The sequence below is a fragment of the Adiantum capillus-veneris genome, chromosome 1, assembly GCF_014529385.1.
Source record: "Adiantum capillus-veneris isolate H3 chromosome 1, ASM1452938v2, whole genome shotgun sequence".
NCBI classification, from domain to species: domain Eukaryota; kingdom Viridiplantae; phylum Streptophyta; class Polypodiopsida; order Polypodiales; family Pteridaceae; genus Adiantum; species Adiantum capillus-veneris.
The window spans coordinates 61,148,675-61,171,189 of record NC_140931.1 but is presented as its reverse complement, the minus strand read 5'-3'; the positions used below and the strand labels follow the sequence as shown (position 1 = coordinate 61,171,189).

The following is a 22,515-nucleotide window of genomic DNA, read 5'->3' as shown; positions in this document are numbered from 1 at the left end:
CCTGGCTTCACATCACACGTTCAAAGGTGTCACACAGATGTGGGAGTCCGTTCTCTATCCAAAGCCAGCAGATGCAGTTTTCCATAGAAGGGAATGCCTGATGGGAGACTGTAAGATATGTGGAGTAAAGAAGTTAGAATTATGTTACTTAGAAACAACAAATCCAGGTAAGAGTATTAATGTGAAAGTATTTGCGTATGTAGAAGCAAAAGACAGGCATGGAAACAGTAAGAAAAGAAAAGATCTTTTGCATAAAGAAATGCAGTGCTGAGAGTTTCTTCGACTGTTACAGACCAAGTTGAAGCTCTTCATCACTCATAACTATGTGGCACGATGGCAAGGACAACAATTTAAGGATTGTATACTTCGCTTTCCGGATGATGTCACTGTCTCAGTTGTTGACTTTGCTGAAAATTACGCCTTCAAGGAGCAAAATGAGATTCAGTCAATGCATTGGCACTCTAGTCAAGTAACTATTTTTATACACATACTACCACAAGGCAGGGGAGGCAGTCAAAACAATCCACTTCTTCATATCAAATGATAGGGTCCATGACACACTGTTTGTGCAACATTGCTTCATGCTACACCGTGACTGGTTACAACAATAGGGTGTCACTTGTAAACAACATTGGGTGTGGTCAGATGGTGCGGCCTCGCAATTCAAGGGAGCCAGGCCTTTCTATTTTGTTGCAAGATATGGTGGACTCACAGGGATTGGGATGAGCTAGTTCTTCTTTGGATCAGGGCATGGCAAGGGCGAGCATGACGGTGCAGGAGCAGTTGTAAAAAGAACCTTGACCCATGAACAACTAAAACCTAATGGAGCTATATTGCAGTGTGCAGCAGATGTGGTTGCTTATTGCCAGGCCAACCTATCGCATGGAGCACCTGCATCATATCCTTCAAAAGAAAGGGAATGTGCTCGTGTGTTCTGGGAGGTTAAAGAGGGAGATGTTAACAGGGAAGTTAAGTGGAATTGTGCCACTGTGGCAAAAACTCGCTCTTTGCATGCTATTCGTGGTCACAACCCGCAGGATCCAACTGCCCTTGCAACAAGAAAGTTGGCATGCTTCTGTGATGCATGCATGAACAGAAGGTGGAATCGCAGCATCAATAAAGCTCACATGGAGGCTTGGGATTATCAGATTCTGCAGCCATTACTTGAGCAAACAGATGAAGTTTCGACAGAGGAAGTCGTTGGCTATGATGACTTCACATACGAAGGTCATCATGATGTGTTGAGTAGCGCTCTATGTTCTGGAGACACATTTGCTGTAAATCCAGATGCTTTAACCAACGCCGAAGATGTGGATTTCTATCTAGTCAAGTGTGTTGCAGAAAAGGAGAAGGTGGAGAAGGGGTACATTGATGAATGGAGCAATGTAATTGACAGAGGCTCATATGTTGTGCAAGGATTGTATTACAAGCAATTGGATGCATACACCTTCAAGCTAGACCACAAGCAGCCTATCGTCCACCTACTTTCACATCTAGTGCGATGTATCAAAATACCCATGGAGCACGTCCCAAGGAGAAGGCAGGTGTACACAATCACTCCAGAAAGTTATGAAGCAATCTGTAATAGCATGCCCTTCAGCTTTTAAGTTGTATCCACTGGATTTTCTATATACCACTTTGCTGTAAGGGTATGCAGTTTTATTATAAAGTTGGTCAGCATGCTAACTATCAAACTGTTTACATTAATTGCCAGCATGCTAACTATCAAATTGTTTACATCTTGTGTCAGCATGCTAACTATCAAACTGTTTACATTAATTGCCAGCATCAAATTATTTACATAGGGTTCAATTTTACAATGACAGTCTTTGCCCCAAAAACCCTTAAGGCCTCCTCGGAGGGCGCTTGTAGTGATTGGGCTGTCCTCGCTGTTTGTCTTCTTCCTGTTGCCTCTTTTCTTTTCTCTCTGCTTCCTCCTCTGCTTCTAGGTTGGCACTATGCTGCTCACTTTCTCTTCTTTCCCTCTCCAGCTTTTCTTTCTCTCTTTCTGCTTCTAGGTCAGCTTCCCGCTGTTTGCGACGAATTTCTTCCAATCTTTTAGCCTCTATATCCCTCTTTTGAATGTCAAGCAAACGTTTGACGACTGCATCAGAAAACTCATATGAGCCTGTGTCAAACACATTATCAGCAACATATGCTTTCCGATCATCCGTTTGCAGCCAAAGAAAAAGCCAGGACTTCAAAGTTTCTATAAGGAACTTTTCCCTCTGCTCAGCACTCTGGTGCTCTAGACTGGGAGTAACAAGCCAAGTTTGTGGTGGGTTCTGAAACACTTTGTAGAAGCTATTATCGATTATAAGTGTGTTTTGGGCATTGTACCCCGGAGTGTGTTTCCAGAACAAGGATAAGTCTTTCATAAACACAGGTTTTCTCTGGATCTGCCAGGATTGCTTTGTACAGTGAGCTTGAGTAAAAAACCTAGTAATCTTTGGCACCTGCTCTTTAAAAACAATACGGCAAATACTCATGACTTTACTATTGAGGCTTGTGCTCCATATAAACACATTAAAGAACTGCAAGCACCAGTCCAAAAAAAAATGGCAGTCCTTGCGACAAAACACCTGCTTATCAAGTACATCGTATTTCAACATTTCATCTGCATATGCCAGGGGCTTTTCACCAAAACGAGGCTCTACCACTGTCACCAAAAGACCGTTCAGGTCCAGCACCAGAGCCCTTTTTTCATCACATAAACGCTTAGGCACCCATATTAGGTCTGGTAGAGGATACCATTCAGCAAAAATAACCGGCCCACTTGGGTGCACATAATTTAGGCGCTCAATAATACTACAGGCAAGCTGTGAATATCGTTCAAGGCGTTTTTCAATCTCCATTTTCTATCTCCTTAACTGCCTGGCTTTGTGGACTCGCCATCTCCGTAATTTCTGCCATTGCATGGCCGCAGTTGCATCAAGCATGACAATTAATGCCTGTTTCTCTTCCTCAACAGGGAAACCGCGGTACGAAATGAACAAGTTTAAAAAAGAAAAACCGCAAAAATTACAATGAACTGCTGCTCAGATTTATATTGCACAAAAATACATTTTCATTGGAAAACAAAATGCATGTCAGTTACAATACGCATTTGGGTTTCAAAATGGTCTAGCATATACAGTGAAGGGCACAACCGGGTAGGGAGCAATAAGTCTTAACACAATTTTTTGCAAGCTCTTGAGCGGGTGGCTTTCTTTTCACCTTTGGAGCTTTCAGCCTTGTCCGAACCACAGGCTGTGCTTGCAATGTCTTCGGGTACCTCTTCAAGGCCAACTTTTCTTTTCAGCTGAGCTTTACGCAAAAAACCCTCGAGAGGGCTATTGTCACCAACTTCTTGCTCATCTTCTATGTTGTCATTCTTCAAAGTTTCCCCTGAGCCACTAGCCACTGTTTGCTGAGAAGCTTCTGCTTTGTCAGTTGCAGCAGGCATCGCTGGCACACGGGGCACACGAGGAGCCATGACAAAAAAATCATCTTCTTTTTCATCTTCTGAGTTCCTGCTCACATCACCGCCTTCCTCCGTTGTTTTCATGCTTTCATTTGGCATCTGCTGGGAGCCCTCATCCACCCCTTCACTCCTTGCATCCAGCTCAACACCCTTCTCCGTCGAAGGGTTCTCACCTGTATCCAGCTCATCACTCTCCTCAATCGAAAGGTCCTCCATTACAGCCTTTCCCTTGCCCTTCGTGTCATGCACACTGCCCACATCACGGAGAGACTGCCCCACGCCTGCAACAAAAAACGTGGATTAAGACTCATATAAGCATGTCATGTATGCTAGAAAATGTTTCATATGCTGTGACTATGTGTGCGGCCTGGCATACATTGGAATCCATTATGCTGACAAGCCCAGTATGCTAATTCGAATTTCTGAGTATGCTAACTAGCGCATATCCAATATGCTAGTTTGCATCTGGAGATGGTAGCTTAGTTACTAGATTTGCCATTATGACAAACTTACTCTAGTCTGTACATTGAGCACAAGTATGCTAATTAGCATAAAAGATATGCTAATTAGCATACTGGGTATACTAATGAGCATATTGGGTATGCTAATTAGCATACTGGGTATACTAATGGGCATACTGGGTATGGTAATTAGCATATTGGATATGCTAATAAGCATACTAGGACTGCTGGCAGCTAGCATACAAGGACTGTCTTCAGTATGCTATTTAGTATTCCCAGTATGCTAATTAGCATACCATACCCAGTATGCTAATTAGCATACCATACCCAGTATGCTATTTAGCATATCCAATATGCTAATAAGCATATCCAGTATGCTAATCAGCATACTCAGTACGTGAATCAGCATACCCAGTATGCTAATTAGCATATCCAGTATGCTAATTAGCATATCCAATATGCTAATAAGCATATCCAATATGCTAATCAGCATACACAATACGCTAATCAGCATACCCAGTATGCTAATCAGCATATACAGTTTGCTAGTTAGCATTTGGATATGGTAGTTAACTTACTAGATATGCTAATATGCCAAACTTACTCTAGTCTGTTCACTGAGCACAGGGTATACTAATTAGCATACAAGGTCTGCTAATTAGCATATCCAGTTAGCACACTCAATATTCTCACTGGGTATGCTAATTAGCATATCCAATATGCTAATTAGCATATCCAGTATGCTAATCAACATACCCAGTACGCTAATCAGCATATACAGTTTACTAGTTAGCATTTGAATATGGTAGTTAACTTACTAGATATGCTAATATACCAAACTTACTCTAATCTGTTCACTGAGCACAGGGTATGCTAATTAGCATACAAGGTCTGCTAATTAGCATATCCAGTTAGCACACTCAATATTCTCACTGGGTATACTAATTAGCATACCCAGTATGCTAATCAGCATACTGGGCATGCTAATCAGCATACCCAGTATGCTAATCAGCATACCCAATATGCTAATCAACATACAAGATATGCTAATTAGCATATCCAGTTAACACACTAAATATTCTAATTAACACACTAGGTATGCTAATTAGCACACCCTGTACAATCTTACCAGATGTTGGTGTGATTGGATGTCTTTGCCCTATGGGTTTCCAACACCATTCTTGTGGTATCCTTTGCTGGAAGGTCACAGCTCTACATTTTTTCGATAAGGAGCATGCAGCTACAAAGCAGAGAAAGTGGTAGCTATGCCCACAGGGCATAGCTACGGTCAAGATGCCCACAGGGCATCTTGACCGTGGCGGAGATTCCCTTTACTTCAAGTGGCAAACTGCAACCACTGCACGGGTTGATCATCGTCCCATCGCATACCCCTTCTATACTTTCGATAAAAGTGTCCATAGCCATATTACACAGGGCAGTGGGAATGGAGGAGCCTTGTAGCATCTTTCTCATGTGCATTAGGAGCTGCAGTTGACCTTCACATGCATTCACTTTTGCTTCCATAACCTCCACATTACTCTGCACACCAAAAAAAAGAGGAGCATGGTAAGTACATAGGTTTGTTGTGCACATATTCCAATCATACGGTAGAAGCATAAAAGTCACGCACTTACACGTTGACAAGTTGAGTCAGCAGCAAGAGTGTCCTCACTGTCAGGAAATGCCAAACCTTCCAATGTCTCTTTAAATGTCTCTATTTATATTTTACAATCTATTTCCCTCTTTGCATCCACGCTGTCGCTCTGTAGTAACCTCTGTAATTCATTTTCAGCGTCGTGAAGCTTTTGTCTCATAGCAAGCACAATTGGGGTGACCCTAGCATTGCTTGCTTGGACAACCCTCGCAGCTTCAAAGTCTGATTTTGCAGTTAGAAGATGTTCTTTAGCATCTTGCAGTTGTTTGCCAAGAATTTCAGAGGCAACCTTTATGTCCTGCAAATTCTCAACGCCAAAAAATGACAGGCTTTCAGCCTGCAGGTGAGTGTTGTGGCGAGAGATGGGTGTCTCCTTGGTATCCTCCTTCATTTCAGCTTGCGCCTCCTCGATGTTTAGACATACATTGCGCATCCTCCACTTTTCGACATGGGCCTCGTAGTACCCTTTCTCTCGAAGGTCCTGCAAATGCTGGACAGCGAATTCAGCCCAATTGAATTGCATGGCTGAGCTACTTGCAATTGCCACTGGGCTGAATTCTTTTACAAACCCCTTGGCGAATGCAGAGTTGATCTCCATGTTTGTTGGGGGCTTCTGGTACACCTTGTAATGCAGCTGCATCACCTGGTCGAACATATCAGTACGCAAACAACTGCATTTAATGCGATAGTGACTACGATTCTTTGACTCTCTGAAAACAGTGAACCACTCCACATCACTGATTTGATCCCACCTCACTAGTTGGGGTTTGGCACCAGCCAGGGAGAGGCCATGAACATCATTGAACTCTTCTGCTGTAATACAGAACTTGCTCTGTACTGGGACTGTAAACTTTGGAGCTTTCCATCGGCCTACACACCCCCAATGTCACAAGATTAGCAGTAGGAAAGTGCAGTATTGAGCACTTCCTTCCAATTTCAAGGTTCAAATCAAACACTGGTTTGTGCTTCTTGAGCCAGACTTCGACTTGAGCGATTGTATTTCAAGTGACTATTCACAAGATGTCCTACTGCTAAAGCCGACATCAAGGGACAACTCTCCAGCCAAGACAGCACCAGCTACTATCCTCGCAAATCATAATGAGGTAGAGAGAGAGAGAAAGAGTACCTGAGTCATCCTTCCCCTTTGTATGCAAGGTCTTTGCCATTGGGGATGCTGGGGAATCAGAGAGCTTCACCCTTTTTCGGGGCGGAGAAGAAGCAGCAGAAAGTTCAGGGGTCGACTTTGTTTTTGGTTCTCTCTTACCTCTGGCCCCTGCGTCCCGCTTCTCTGCATGCATGTTGACTGCCCCACTCCGCTTCTCTCCACACATTTTGACTGCCCCACTCCCCTCAGAGTAACACTGCGTAAATGGTCAGGAAAGTGGATTCAGGGTGGTCTCCCTATTTTGAAATATTCGATGCGTGGGAATCCACGTTTGAAAAGTTACACTCTTATTATGCTTACAAGATATGCTTGTTGCCACATGATAACTAGCACAAAAAGCATGACAAGTTAACATGCTTATACCCATGCATCTTATATAAGTGTCTGGGCATGCACGGTCTGCGAACAGACTCACAAAAGTGCCAGATCACTTCCTATTCTAAACTGACTTGACTGAACTGAACCCTGGTCATGCTGTAGCTTGTCCACGGACACATAGGGTTGGATGTGTCACGTGACACGATGCTTGATGCTCAATCCTTCTTGTGCTCTTTCCGATACTGTGTCATGCCAAGGAAGAGACATGGAATGTGAATTCCTTGAATACAAACATTTCATCTTTTCATGAATAATCCCTATACATCCGTACTCATTCATGAGTGAATCGTGTTCATCGTACAAGATGGCATGCCTGTGAAAAGGGATCACATAAGGACGGTGACTAAAATACAGGAAAGCATCACGAATGAAACACTCGAACAATGCGTGCTGACTAATCATTCGAACACATAATACTTCCTATGGGGGTTCTTTGGACCTCAACTCGAGAGTCAAGATCGGTTCTTCGTGATTGATTAAATTTGCAATGAGGTTAGCTTCACTAGAAAAAGTATCAACTAAACCATCATCCTTCTGAACAATCACATCTGTATTCTGCAAATCAACATGCTCGTGAATAAATCATATCTTGATCATGCAATTCATCATGCTTATCATTATCATGCAAATCATGTGTGTCGAGCTTTGGAAAAGAAGAGACTGAGAGAGTCTCCTTCTCTTGATTCTTTTCAATCTTCGCCTGCACATTAGAAATGAGAGATGAAGAATGAACAACTGGCTCCCCATGAATGACAATGGGAGAGTCACTTTTAGCATTGAAAGTGAACATATTAGCTGCTCAATCAATGAGAGGGTTATGCTCACGAAACCATCGAATGCCTAAAGGCATATCACATCCTGAGAGAGGAGAGACTACAAATTTTATGCGGAAGGACGCTTGTTGAACAGTGAACAAAACATCAAGGCACTCTTGCGTGATGAGAGAGTCCATACCGGGAGCGAAGCCCGACACCTCGAAAGGAGATGTCTTGCTAACCTTCAAACGGGCTCTTTCGACAAGAGAGTCACTAATCACATCATGCATATTGCTTAGGTCAAACAATATGACAAAACGCTGACCCTTCACATGACCATAACACTTAATGTGAGACTCATCAATGGGAGGATCATTAGAAACTTGGGTCACACTCGTGTTCTCATTTATTGCATTGACAGAGAACGTGGATTCTCTGGGTTCTTTAGATTCATTAGACTCAAGCTTAGGACATGTTCTTTTTATGTGACCCTTGATGTGACAATGATAACATTGACCTTCCTTAGAATAAATGCTTTGTTCTTCCTACGTGATGTATCCTCCTAAAATTCTCTTTTTCTGCCTTTTCATATGGCGTGAGCTTAGGTTTAGCAATTGTGTTAGCCTTACCCTTAGGTTCATTTCGAGAGTTCTTTTCTGAGAGACTAGATGAAGATTGGTTAGAAGTGTTACCATTCTTACCGTTCTTACCATTCTGAGAAGTCTGAGTGGTACTTGAAGAAGTCTTGTTTTCCTTAGGCTTTCCCTTGTTGTTCTTCATTGCTTAGGAGAGAGAGCAATTGCTACCGCCTTGTTGAGATCCACGGGGTCGAAGACTTCAACATCAAACTTGGTATATTCGTCCAACCCAAAAAGGAAAGCCTCTTTGCGTTCATCATCCGATTTGCGTAATTGGGTGCCGAGCTACAAAACACGGTTAGAAAAAGACATGACTGGCATACCATTTTGCTTGAGATTGTGTCAATCCTCTTTCAACCGTGCGAGGTGCTAGGGTGGCATAAACCGCGCCTTGAGCTTGTCTTGGAAGTCAGCCCAATTGAAAGAAACGGGCACGCATTCCTCAGCTTCCTCTAGGTGCGCGGTCAACTGTGCCTCTTGCCATGCATGGTACCAATTAATGGCATCACCAACAAGGTATATGGCTACCGTCAAAACCATGATATTCCTTGTCTTCTTAGTTGTCGCAAAATAAGCATTAAATTGATGCAACCAAGAATGAATAACACTAGCATCCATCTTACCATCATACTTACTGAACGTGATCTTCTCGGTGACGAGGTTGTTGGAGTCTGAATCTCGGCTTGCGCCACTTGATGAACCACCAACATCTTTGGCCGGCTCAGGTTTCGAGATGAGAACCTGTCGGACCAACTCGTCCATGCATAGGTCTCTCTGCACCTCACGCTCTGCTTCCAAGGTCGCTCGTCTTTCCTCGGCCGCCAAGCACGCTTTCTCACGCTCACACTCAATAGCTTCCCTTCTTTCTACTTTTCTTTCTTTTCGTTCCTTGGCCGCCAAGCGTGCTTGATCACGCTCAAAATCCGAGGATGCCTGTCTTTCTAGCGCGCTTATTCATGCTCGCGAGCCATTCGTTCCTCAGCCGCCAAGCGCGCTTGTTCACGCTCGCGAGCCATTCGTTCCTCGGCCGCCAAGCGCGCTTGATCACGCTCGCAATCCGAGGATGCGTGTCTTTCTTGGTGCTCACGCTCCAAGGTAACGCGTTGCGCTTCTTGGTGTACCATCATGTCCATCATCGACTTGACCAAACCCTCCATAGGATTTGGTGCAATCCTTGGCGTAGATGGGGAAGGGGGAGGGTCAGAAAAACCTTCTGGTGGAGAAAATTCTTCTTTGCCACTGCCATGCTCATCACCTCCATGCGAAGTATCCATTCCCCTTCGGGTAATGACCATACATTGAAGTCTTGGGTTCTTAAGTTCACAAGGAACTTGGGTTCTTGGGTTCTTGAGTCTTGAGGTTCTTGAGGTTCTGGAGTCTTGAGGTTCTTGAGGTTCTTCTTTAGCTTGCAATGTGTGCTAGAGAAGGATCTTCTCTTACCCAGCTTTTCTCTTACCTGCGGGCGCACCCCTTGGCGGCCTTGCGCTCACACCAAGGTTGCTTTTTCCCAACTCACGTCGATTGGTTGACAGCTAAGTGCACAGTCCGCTCTCAATGAGTGAAAAGAGAAACAAGGGGAGGCTGGACAAGCCCTTCTTTCTTGGGTTTCTTGTCACGCTTCAAAACACAACTAGGGATCGACACGCTCAAGAGGACTTGGGTTACGTGCGACCGCAACAAGCAAAAAAAAAATATTGTGGTTCTTTCCTTGAGTAATACACAACACTGTCAAAGCTCTGATACCAATGTCAGGTGCAACGGAAGTGAAAGTTGAACTTTGCTCAAGATGAGTGCTCCGAACTGTGCTCAAGGGTTCCTTTTACTTACGAAAGGGAGAGCCTTCCATTCCTTTGGTGAGAGAGTGCAAAGGACACAAACAAAGTGGTGAACACTGTGAATGAAGGTGTTGAGACTGAGAGATAAAGAGAGAAGAAAACGACACCAGAATGTTGTCAAACCCTTCTCCAAAGGCCCCACTCTCTATGGCGAGAGCGGTCTACTATTATGGACTTGCCAACGATGTCGACGACGATGAGTACGGCGACGAAACGGGCTGAAATCTAAAAACGCTAATGGCTGAAATCTGCAAATCTTGTATCTGCTGAATTCTAACTCTATGTCGGTGACGATGGCGATGACGATGATGCGACGACGACGTCTAAAAACACAGATGCTGAAATCTGCGTTTTCCTGGCTGAATCCGCAAACTTCGGTGGATCTGACCGTGCAGCGAGGATTTGCTGCTACAAGAAGGTGAGATCTGCGAGGTTTGGGGGTTCTACTGCGGTGTCTCTATGCTGAAAACTGAAAACGCTGGTCTATATGCTAGTTCCGTCGCGGAGAATATGCAAAACGTATGTTGTACTACTGATTCAAAAACAGTAGGGCTGATCTGGTACTTGATGCAAAAACACTAGCTGAATGATGGGATCTGCTATCGCCAGGGCTGATCTGCAACTGCAAATGCCAGGGCTGAATCTTGATGAAAACGCTAGGTTGCTACAGCAGAAAACGCTAGGTATGTCTGCTCCAAAAACGCTAGGTGGTCATTGTTGGGGAGTCTTGCCGAGAAGGTGCATATTGAACAATCAATTCCTGCTGCCTCTTCTGCCATAAATGCTAGCGCTAGGGTTTCTTACATACTTGCTTAGGCAATTTGCTCTACCCAGTTCCCAACAAAAATAATAAGTGAAAAATGGCTAAAATAGGGAAAATAGGTTTTCTGCACTGTAACATGCTCCTGATGAAATTTGATGGTACTGCTGATGATCATGTTGTGTGCAACCAGAGGATATGCATCTACTCTAAGTGCCTGGACATGCATAGTCTGCGAACAGACTCACAAAAGTGCCAGAACACTTCCTAAGCTAGGCTAACGGAACTGAATTGAACCCTAGTCCCGTACACAAAGGGTTAGATGTGCACGTGACAATAACATAACCACGGTGACTAAAATACAGGAAACCATCACGAATGAAACACTCGAACAATGCATACTGACTATCATGCGCATACATAATACTTCCTGTGAGGGTTCTTTGGACCTCGACTCGAGAGCCAAGATCAGTTCTTAGTAATTGATCAAATCAAGCAATGAGGTTAGCTTCACTAGACAAAGCATCAACTAAACCATCATCCTTGTAAACAATCACATCTTTATCCTGCAAATCATCGTGCTTGTGAATAATCACATCATTATCATGCAAATCATGTGTGTCATGCTTTGGAGAAGACAAGACTGAGAGAGCCTCCTTCTCCTGATTTTTTCAATCTTCGCCTGCACATTAGAAACGAGAGATGAAGAATGAACAACTTGCTCCCCACGGATGACAATGGGAGAGTCACTCTTGGCATAGAAATTGAAAGTATTAGCTGCCCAATCAATGAGAGGTTTATGCTCACGAAACCATCGAATATGCCTAAAAGCATATCACATTCTGAAAGAGGAGAGACGACAAATTTTCTGCGGAAGGACGCTTGTTGAACAGTGAACAAAACATTAGGCATTCTTGCGTGATGAGAGAGTCTATACCGGGAGCGAAGTCCGACACCTCGAAAGGAGATATCTTGCTAACCTCCAAGCGGGCTCTTTCGACAAGAGAGTCACTAATCACATCATGCATACTGCCTGGGTCAAACAATATGACAAAATGCTGACCCTTCAGATGATCATAACATCTAATGAGAGACTCATCAATGGGAGGATCATGAGAAACTTGGGTCACATACGTGTTCTCATTTCTTGCATTGACAGAGGATGTGGGTTCTGTGGGTTCTTTAGATTCATTAGAGTCAAGCTTAGGACATGTTCTTTTTATGTGACCTTTGATGTGACAATGATAACATCTACCTTCCTTAGAATCAATGCTTTGTAATTCCGACGTGATGTATCCTCCTAAAATTCCTTGTTCTGCCTTTTAATCTGGAGTGAGCTTAGGTTTAGCAATTGTGTTTGCTTTACACTTACGTTAATTTAGAGAGTCCTTTTCTGAGAGACCAGAGGAAGATTGGTTAGAAGAGTTATCATTCTTACCGTTCTGAGGGTTCTGAGAAGTCTGAGATGTACTTTGAGAAGTCTTGTTCTCGTTAGGCATTCCCTTATAGGCTTATTGTGCTTCATCTCCTGTGCGAGAGAAATCGCTACCGCCTTGTTGAGATTGACGGGATCGAAGACTTCGACATCAAACCTGATACAGTCGTCCAACCCGAAAATGAATGCCTCTTTGCGCTTTGCATCCGATTTGCGTAATTGGGTGCCAAGCTGCAAAATACGGTTAGAAAGACATGACTGGAGTACCATTTTGCTTAAGATTGTGCCAATCTTCCTTGAACTGCGCTAGGTACTGAGGTGGCAGCCTTGAGCTTGTCTTGGAAGTCGGCCCAATTGAAAGAAAGGGGCACGCCTACCTCGGCTTCCTCTAGGTGCGCGGCCAATTGCTCCTCTTACCACACTTGATACCAATTAATGGCATCACCGGCAAGATACATGGCTGCCGTCAAAACTTTACTATTCCCTGTCTTCTTAATTGTCACAAAATAAGCATTAATTGATGCAACCAAGAATGAATAGCATTAGCATCCATCTTACCGTCATACTTACTATATGTCAACTTTTCTGTGACGGGGTTGTTGGAGTCCGAATCTCAGCTTGCACCACTTGATGAACCACCAACATCTTTGGCCGGCTCAGGTTTCGAGGTGAGTACCTGTACGACCAACTCTTGCATGCATTGGTCTCTCTGCGCCTCACGCTCTAACTCCAAGGCCGATCGTCTTTCTTCGCCCTCGCGATCCAATTCTGCCTTTCTTTCTTTGCGCCCGCGATCCAGTTCTGCCTTTCTTTCTCCGGCCGCCAAGCGCACTTGCTCGCGCTCACGCTCTAAGGCTGTCGTTCTTTCTTCGCATTCACAATTGAATTCTGTCTTTCTTTCTCCCGCTCGCGCTCCAAGGCGGCGTGTTGCGATTCTTATCGTATCATCATGTCCATCATCGTCTGGACCAAAGCCTCCATAGGATTTGGTGCAATCCTTGGCATAGATGGGGAAGGGGGAGGGTCGGAAAAACCTCCTGGTGGGGAAAATTCTTCTTTGCCACTTCATGCTCAACACCTCTATTTGACTCTCGTTTTAATACTGGTTTCAAGGATTGGTGATTTTACTCCCGGGTAGAGTAGTGAGAAATGTTGTTTTGGTATTGTCTGAACCTCACAACGACGCAAACGGGATGTCTGGGGAGCGTTTTGTTCTATGCTTGAAAACCTCGGAGCGACGCAGACGGAATGTCTGCGGAGCGTTTCGTTGTATGCTGGAAAACCTCCGAACGACGCAGACGGGATGCCTGGGGAGCATTTGGTTGTATGCTTGAACCTCCAAGCGACGCAGACTGCGGTCTGGGGAGCAGTTGGTTGTATCGGTCCTCTGATCTCATGGCCCGGACCTTTTTAGGTTATTTGCAAGGGGAATGACGAGGTAGTCGTTGAGCAGCTTCATACCGCAGACCATCTGTCTCAGGGGAGTGCTCATCGACGTTGTTCGTTGTGTCTTGCAACATGCATATGAAAGCATTTGTGTTGCATTGTGATGTGCCAACCACTGAATATTCCTTTTTGGATGAGATACTTCTAAGAACTCAACGACCCAGGATATCAAGAGTTCCGATCTGGAATGAGACTCCTTATTGGATGAGATTCTTCTGGGAAGCAAACGACCCAGGAAATCAAGAGTTCCAATTTGAAATAAGAAAATTAATTGTCCCTCGGAATGACCCTTGGAAATTTTTGACCTAACTTGAGTTGTTTTGCAAGTATGCTATAATCGTGAACGATTACTTTCTTTCAAGAAGGGAGGCATGTCAGAATTTGCTAACGTGTCAAGTCACTGAAGAACGAAACCAACCTTCAAATCCCGATCGAGGGGCCTAAACCCTAGGAAGCAGAAGCAGTTGCAGAAGAAGAAGCAGTAGAAGTTCCCACCAACTAATGGGACCTCGTTTGATGGGGCCCACGTGACTCAAAATAAAGCACAACAAGCATACACACAATTTCTTGCGTCAGTTGAAAACGTGGCAGTTGTACGGATTTCCGCAACTTGCGCTGAACTGCTGATGTGGCAAACAGTACGGAATTACACAATTTGCACTGACTATGCTGACGTGGCAGCCTGTAAGGATTTTCGCAAAACGTGCTGGCAGCTTTTTGGGTCAGCGCTTTTGGACCAGATGCTTTTGAGTTTAATACTTTTCAGGTAACTGCTTTTGAGGCCAAGGGGCTTTAAATATGTGTAGAGGGCTCATTCTGTGGCAGGCTTCACTACAAAGGTGGAGAGGGTGGAGTACCGGTATTGTACCGAGTTCAAGTAACATAAAGAAATATTGAAAGGGGCGCCAAGATTTGGGGCCACTACTCTCTGGGGTGGAATTCCGCCACTCCGTGTCGCCTGTGCTCTCTCTCTCTTTCCATTCGCTTGTTATTGAAGTGCTAAAAGTCTATTCAATCTGTTCCTTTGCGTTGGCACGTGGTGCCTCTCCCGTGACACATGCATACTGATGTTCTTGAAATCATAGGGACTAAATTCATTTCACCAATGGGTTTTGCTATGATTGGGATGTCAGACTACTTTTTGCTAGCTTATGATGTAGGAGGTGTTATTGACCAAAGAAAAATTCCAGACACTCATGGAATCATTATGTCCTTTGATCCGGGTGGGAAATTCAATGCACATGAATACATGGAGCTTTGTGGAAGGGTGATATGTATGCTACATGATCTTTGGAGACCATACCATCCAGGTGGAGTGGACACCCAAGGTATGTTCGAGACAGGTTCACCAAGTTGGCAGACAACTATTTGGGTTGTGTTAAAATGGTGTATCAAAAATTGATTCCAAAGGTTGCATGATGCCAAGATTTTCTATTATAAACGTGCCAAGTGTTCCAAAATTTCAAGTGTATCCTTATGATCTAGGTTCCATGATGGAAATAATTTTCATGTTAGTTTTGCCAAGAGTGTCAAAGTTTCAGTGCTCTCAAGATAGAGGAAGTAAAGCTATTTCTCCAATGTTTCTACCAATTCTGGTATGTAAGCAGAGTTATGAGAATGGATGCACAAAGATCTAGGAGATTGTGCCAGGTGGAGGCTTATGCAAGCTTTCTAATAGAATATGCAAAGTGTTGGTGGTTATTCATATGCAAGCTTATGTTGTAGGCTCAAGGGGATTATTCTACAAATATAGGGATTTTTTTTAGCTTGTTTAAGAAATTTATAGGGGGGAAAAGGGAATTTTCGAGCTACAAATGGTCAAAATAACCCAAAAATGGCCAAAAATAGCTCAAAATGCCACATCATCAATGGTGGGCATGACTATTACGGAGGAAAGAGCATTTGTGAAAAGAGGAGATCAGCTCATTAAGCCTCTCTGAGAAGGGATACATAAGCGGCTTCTATGGTGTGTTAGTGCAGTCCCGCATTGATCCTACCTTGTATTCGTGCGTGCGGGTGAGGTGATCCGATTAAAGGTTTTCTTTTTTCAAAAGGGTGTTTGGTCTTGTCTATGGAAGTGTTGAAGCTTTCGTGAAATGGCCTCAATGAAGAATTGAAGGAGGAAGAAAGGGTTTTTAAATGTGCAAACAGGCACTGCACCAGTGCAATTGGGAGCGAGGCTACACCAAATCATCACACACACAAGAGTTTTGAGTTGATCTTGGTTTTTTTTTAGAGTGAAGCTTTCATTGCTGGAGTTTTGTTCATTAGAAGTGTGTCTTTTGCTTCGACTCTTCTACGACTCGCTTGATTTTGCTATGAATTATCACAGTCAGAGGCCCGGCCGCCGGCTCTCTTAACTGCACTACGCACTTCTTGACAACGACTAATGGAGGGTTAAAGCAGAAGACACGTCTTTGGCATGGATAGAGATGCAGATGGACCACGTGAGGAGAGGTCAATGAGCTTGAGGATAGGAGGCATTATTTCTCTTCCATAGGGGAGGGCCTCACGAGTCACAATGAATAAATTGCTACAACTCTCTACAAAGAGCTCTTAGTCAACAGATGTGCCTATAGTACCTATGGATACTTGGAGAGAAGAGGTCTAGGCTCATGTGAGACGGTGGGTCACTAAGGACATGCGTATTAGGGTTAAGAGCCCTCTCCCCATCTTGATGGATGCATTGAGGGCTTTGTAGTTGTCATAAAGTCATATCGTGGCGATCTAACCCAACAGAACACACACACACAGCGATGACATAGCAAGGCCATGCGGACAACTGTCGTGGCCCGTGAACCCCGACGTGATTCATAGAAAGCTGACATTGCGCAATGAAAAGCTTTTGGGGAGCCAGTTATTAAAGCAGATTACTTTTGGAGAGGGTATATATTAGTGCGCTGGGCGTAATTTTTTGCAGGGTCTTCAATTAAAACGCATAATACTTGACAGCATCTTCACTTTTGGGAGGTAATTCCCTTTGCCTCTGCTACCAACCCGGCTTGGGAGACACGTTTTCATGTTCAGACAGCAAACGACTCTAGTAGCACTGGAGCATTGGCACCAGCATGGGATCAGAGACGATTTCTTGATGGATTATTGGACTCTGCTTTAGGCTGGACCCAAGCTCAACAGGAAACTGTTTTTAGTGGCTGGTAGCGCAAACACAGGGACTGCAGTGGGGATCGAGCCTGCATATGGTGGACACCCCTCGGCTTGCCCTGGGTGTGGACATCCTCAAGAGACTCAGCGGCACTACCTTTGGGACAACCCTCAGGCCCAACAGATTTGGCTCGGATACTTTAAGTGATGGCATCCCTCTTGCCAAAGATGATTTTCACCTGAGGAAGAGTTGCATGGTCAGCATGTTCAGGGTCTGTCCTTGGATATGAGACAGACCATAACAGCCTTGGGATTCGGCTTGTTGCTGGTCAACCTCAGCAGTACCTGATGCTGACTTGTCGGCAGTAGCTTGGACACAGAAGAGAGACCTCCAATGGGAGTTGATGAGTAGCCTTGGCCAATGGTTTGTCTGGCGAGCCTGCTGCTCTATTGTGCTGGAGGGCATACGTGAGCCTCCAGCAATGACTGTATGCTTTTTGGTTGGATATCATACACACGCGCTAAGACCAGTTCGACAAGATTCAAGGCAGGTCTGACGACAGAGAAAGACAATGCCAGGCTTTCATGAAGCTGTGGAAGCCAGCACCTTTCTTCACGATGGGCCATGGCATTCAATGGCAATATCGGCCACCGCTCTTCTCTACTCCCATTTTCTGATTTAGCGGTTGTATATCTATTGTTCAGTTTGAAAGAGTCTCCCCGTCTTTTGCTTGTTTCATGTATCCTATGGGGTCTGGATAGGGGAGTTGCAGCCCTATGGGCTTTCAAAATACTAATAGAAATCACTTTCAAGCCAAAAAAGAGAATTTAAAAATAAGAAAATTACGCATGAAGATTGCCCATCCGTGCCCATGCAAGAAATCCTGGTCCGCCAAAGAAATCATCAAGATCTGTATCTGTCAAATTGAACCCCTGCATAACATCACGAAAAATATGGATAGAGTACCTAAAAAGTTGTATGCCCTGTCCACAAATAGAAACCCTTACCAATTGGGAGATATTATATCTTACCTTGAGCAATACCAAACAATTCAAACATCAGAAACCTGCATGTAAATACCTTGAAAACCTTCTTCCATATAGCTTCTTGTCCCGTGAAGGCTAATGGCAAATTAATTCCTTGCAATGCCATCCAATCGATCTCTTCTTGCCATCGTTTCCAATCCCACCAAACACTAGAATCTTCAATCAAAAACAATGAAAGAAAAAACATAATATGTTTAAAATAGAAAATAAGATGCTCATCTGAAACAAATCACAAAGGTATTTTCAGTAACAGCCATGCCAAGAAAACATCTAGCATGACTAACATTGGCAGCAAGCTTACAGCTGACAGTGACAACATTTTGATAGTAGCTCCATGGAACCACCCTCTGAACTTTGACACCAGAACCACTGACTCGGGGCAATTCTCCTGGTTTGGCTATTGATGTCAACTGCATGCCTCCTGTCTTTCTCCAGGAGACATGTCCTCCACCCCAATACTTCAGGTACCAATGCAGACCAGCAAGAATCTCCACGCCTGACGTTCCTGATATTCTGCAAAAATGTGAGGTACTTGATCACTTGAATCACGAGCACAAACTAACCTCCATTCTTGTGTGTATTCTTACACACCAGCTCTATTAAGTACTGCACAAATATCTATCATGACCAGAAACACTATTTTCACAAATGTGTGGTAAATCATTTCATACAGGATGCCTAAATATTCTTGTCAGCACCATGTCCACCTGAACGGCAGTGGCCACAGAAATTCCTTCGATATTGTCATATATTGTGACTTGTAGCAACAGCTTGGCTTGGTAGATTCTGCTTCTCAGAGCACTATCCTTCTTGGTAATCTGCTTCACCTTCTCCCAAGGAAAAAGTCACAGAAGGTGTTGAAGGAGCCCAAGAAAAAGCTTTTTTTTTTTTACACCTTGGGTCGCATGCTCCTCTAGGCAGAGGATGGATCTCAAGCATCATACAGATAATCACAGGCAAATGGGGCCTGGGCTATGTGCATGAGCCACAATTTTGATGACAAACCGCAATCCCTACCATGCATAAGGGAAGATTATACTCCCAAGCCTCGTCCAGGTACCCTCATTTCTACAATGTAGTGCTGCAGTGCTTGCATGAACAGGAGGTCTGGAGCCCGCTGTTTCAGACTGCAAGTTACTCCATGCCCAGCATGCACTTTACATGCTTCTTGAGCCGCAGTGTGCATCCTTAAGGTACATAGACACTGTTTAACAAGCAGCCACTACAAGTCATGAGGGGAGCCCACAGATGATAAAAGAAGATGAACAGGGACTCTTCTACATAACTGGTTTCTAATTTGGAAATCCAACGCCATTCATGGATTTTGCTAGACATGGTGTGCTTTTCATTCTGAAATACTCCGGACGTTGGGACTTATTGTCTTCAAAGTCTTTATAAAAGCAGAAGGACTACCATCAGCAGAGTGTGGGTGTCCTGAACCAAAGCGAATACTATAGATATACCTAATACCTTGGCAGCGACTGATGTTGCCGTGCGCGGGGTCTCCAAGACTATCCCAATCTCAAAGCCAATCCGGGAGGTACTCTCTTCTCAGGCCAGGGGAACACACCAAGCTGGGAAGAATCTCCTTCCTCGACAAGAACATTGAAAGTTAAGTCGAAACCATGGCACCACTGTTGAAAATGAGCCCTACCTCCTCAAATGGCCAGCGGGCTAATCGAAATGACCTTGGTCGCCATCTCAGGGGTTTCAAACTCGATTTGGAAGTAGCCACAACCAAGGAACCCTACATCGATGATTTTTCCGACCTCTCAGAGAAGGCAAGCCTAGCGGAGATCATGCGCCTAGAATCATGCCGATGATCTTGCAAATGACAAAGGTGACCTAAAGGCCTTCCACCTCTATTGCAAGGCTTGCTTGCTCCGTCGCCAAGAAAGCAAGTCAAATGGTACGCTCTACGATGTCGGCCGAGGGGGCTTCATCATCATAGTCCCTCTAAGGCGGAGCAGGAGCCTCCATCTATGTTTGTTACTGCAAAGGGAAAGAGGACGGTGGATTTCTCTTAGTTGTGAGCCCACCTTGGAGAAATGGCCCAAGCAAGCAGTGAGAAGAAAAGCAACAAGTTCGTGGGCAACGGGTGGGCAAGTGTAGCGGGTCGGCACAGAAAGCAAGCAGGTGGAAGGTGTGCAAGGGGAGGGGAGACAATGGGAGGGTAAAGCAACAGCAGCAAGTTCGGTTGGGAATCTTCAACGTGCTCTTTTCAACACACTGTTGAATTTTTGCCAAACCATTATTTTGGACCGGGATAAAAGGACAATCAACCTTCGTGCCCGCCACCGACTTGACGCTCGCCTAGAATGATTTTCTTATTGTTTTTGTATTTAGATACTTTTTGAGAATATCGTTTGTCTGGGATAGCTTTGAACTTGTTTTGGTGCAAATTGAATTTGTTTGATTTTGGTTGCAATGTTGCTTTCAATGCTGTTTGAAAGCCTCTTAATGGTGCAGATTGCACTCTACGCGTCATTTAGTTGTACTTGGAAGCTCTAGACGGCACAAACTATGGTCAGGGAACCATTTAGTTGTACTAAAAACCTCTAGATGACGTAGACTGCGGTCTAGGGATCATTTAGTTGTACTTGGTGAGACAGACTATGGTCTGGACGGAACCCTCTGAACGGCGCACGCTGTAGCCTAGGGATTGTTTGGCTGTAACTGAAGTTTAACTCTGTTCGAACATTTCGACTCCGTCTATGTCAATTGCATAGCATTTTTGTGAAGCATATGAATCTAGAGCATCAATAATCCAACTTGGATGAGATAAATTGGGTCAATGGTCTTAGTGCATGTAGCGCAGATAGTATGTCGTGCTCTCTACCGTGGGTGCTCCTCAGTGCAAAGTGCGTGACAATCTCACTCAAAACAAACTGAAAACAAGAAACAAGAGACACAACAGCAACAGTAGACCACAACGAATGACTCGACTATCTCAAAGAACTGATACAGACTCTGGCGTGGCAGCACACTCAACTCCAGCCTAGGACTCTCAGGTACAATGGGGTGTCGAGGCTCAGATGTGCAAGGATGGTGAATAAGTGCTCTGTGTATAGACTCAATGCTCTAGACAACGATGCTGGACCATATATCTAGAAGGAAGATGATCCGATGACCCAACAGCCCATAAATGTCAGCCACCTACGACAATCTCAAAAGTGAGTGGTGGTGGTGACTTGGCCACGATGTCCACTAGACTAGATGTCTACTAGACCACCGTCCGTATCCTGCCACGTGTCATCGCCCAGCCCAGAAAGTCCGTCCAGTGTGAACCAGACCAGACCAACTGTACTAACTGAGTGTCCTGTGAAAGTGACACTTTAGCCTGCTACAGGTTGCCCGCCACAAGTCCTCTCACCGTCTCGGTGAGAGGAATACTAAAACTGTGAAAGAGAAGCACTAGGTACGACGTCCGTACATCTTTCGTGAAGGAGGTTTTAGGCCCAACCCTAACCTTACATGCCTCAAAAGTGGAGTTAAAACACTGCACTGCTTGCCAACGCCTTAGGCCTTTGCATATGCCAGAACCCAGTATGATTGGTTTGGATCCAGCGCATCTTTATCCTCCATAACCATACTGATTGAAAAATGACATGGTCCATGCTTACAGATGCATCTTTATCCTCCATAACCATACTGATTGAAAAATGACATGGTCCATGCTTACAGATGCACCTTTCATCTTATTGCAACAACACTATTCTCCAAAAGACGGATGACCATAAGCCCGAGTAACGCCGCAATTAAGTTTAAGCTCCATAATGATTGCAGAACAAAAAGCATTAACAGCAACAGGATGGCCGCGAGGTTAATGCTTGAAAGCCACAAGGAAATACAGAAAACTTGTTCTCCCCTTTGTGTCGCTCTCTTGCTTCTGTGAACAAGGAAACAACGCCAGAGGGCCGCTTGATTTTTAAATTATAGAAGGTCTGTATCCTCAATCTGAAGACAAGAGGTTACACACTGTGAAAGAGAGGGTGATGAGAAGCAGCAAAGGATGTTTTCGGGCCATGTGTGGCAGGGGCGAGGGGTGGGTAGGGGGGTGAGAGCTGTGGGCAGGGATGAGGTGGCACTAGGTAGGGGCGAGGGCTGATGAGAGGGGACTAGCGGTGGGTAGGGGGCGAGATAGCACCAGGTAGGGGCGAGGGCTGATGAGGGGGGCGAGGGGGTGGGTAGGGGCAAGAGGTGAGGGGGTGGGATTGGGTAGGGGCGAGGGAGAGAGAGGGTAGGGGCGAGGGTTGAGACAGGGTAGGGGCGAGGGGTTGGGTAGGGGCGAGGGGTGAGGGGGTGGGATTGGGTAGGGGCGAGGTTGAGAGAGGGTAGGGGCGAGGGGTGAGGGGGTGGGTAGGGGCGAGGGTGAG

General features: G+C 44.8%; 2 protein-coding genes and 1 pseudogene across 2 annotated transcripts in view; 1 reads left to right on the top strand and 2 right to left on the bottom strand.

The window, feature by feature from the left end:
• The window catches only part of CYL1 (alpha-N-acetylglucosaminidase family / NAGLU family), a 228,378-nt gene that overhangs the window by 156,490 nt on the left and 49,373 nt on the right, over positions 1-22,515 (bottom strand). The window contains exons 3-5 of the mRNA XM_086516947.1: positions 18,441-18,652; positions 18,174-18,295; positions 17,940-18,025 (exon numbers count right to left, since the gene is read on the bottom strand). Of these exons, the coding sequence (XP_086373073.1) occupies positions 17,940-18,025; positions 18,174-18,295; positions 18,441-18,652 (420 nt within the window). The remainder of the gene's footprint in view (positions 1-17,939; positions 18,026-18,173; positions 18,296-18,440; positions 18,653-22,515) is intronic.
• Positions 955-1,607, top strand: LOC147464875 (uncharacterized; annotated as a pseudogene).
• Positions 2,977-6,909, bottom strand: LOC147464874 (uncharacterized). The gene is made up of 4 exons (XM_086524711.1): positions 6,843-6,909; positions 6,201-6,388; positions 5,771-6,059; positions 2,977-3,744 (listed from the first exon to the last, which is right to left on the bottom strand). The coding sequence occupies exons 1-4, from the start codon at positions 6,907-6,909 to the stop codon at positions 3,170-3,172; spliced, it is 1,119 nt and encodes a 372-aa protein (XP_086380837.1). The 3' UTR covers positions 2,977-3,169.

Bases quoted from the DNA above. Each gene is read 5' to 3' on its own strand.
- LOC147464874 (XM_086524711.1), bottom strand. From the start codon at position 6,909: ATGTGTGGAGAGAAGCGGAGTGGGGCAGTCAACATGCATGCAGAGAAG. The intron at 6,389-6,842 runs GTAAGAGAGAAC...GTATTACAGCAG, and splicing joins GCGGGACGCAGGGGCCAGAG to AAGAGTTCAATGATGTTCAT. The intron at 3,745-5,770 runs GCAATGCTAGGG...TTTTTGTTGCAG, and splicing joins TGCGAGGGTTGTCCAAGCAA to GCGTGGGGCAGTCTCTCCGT.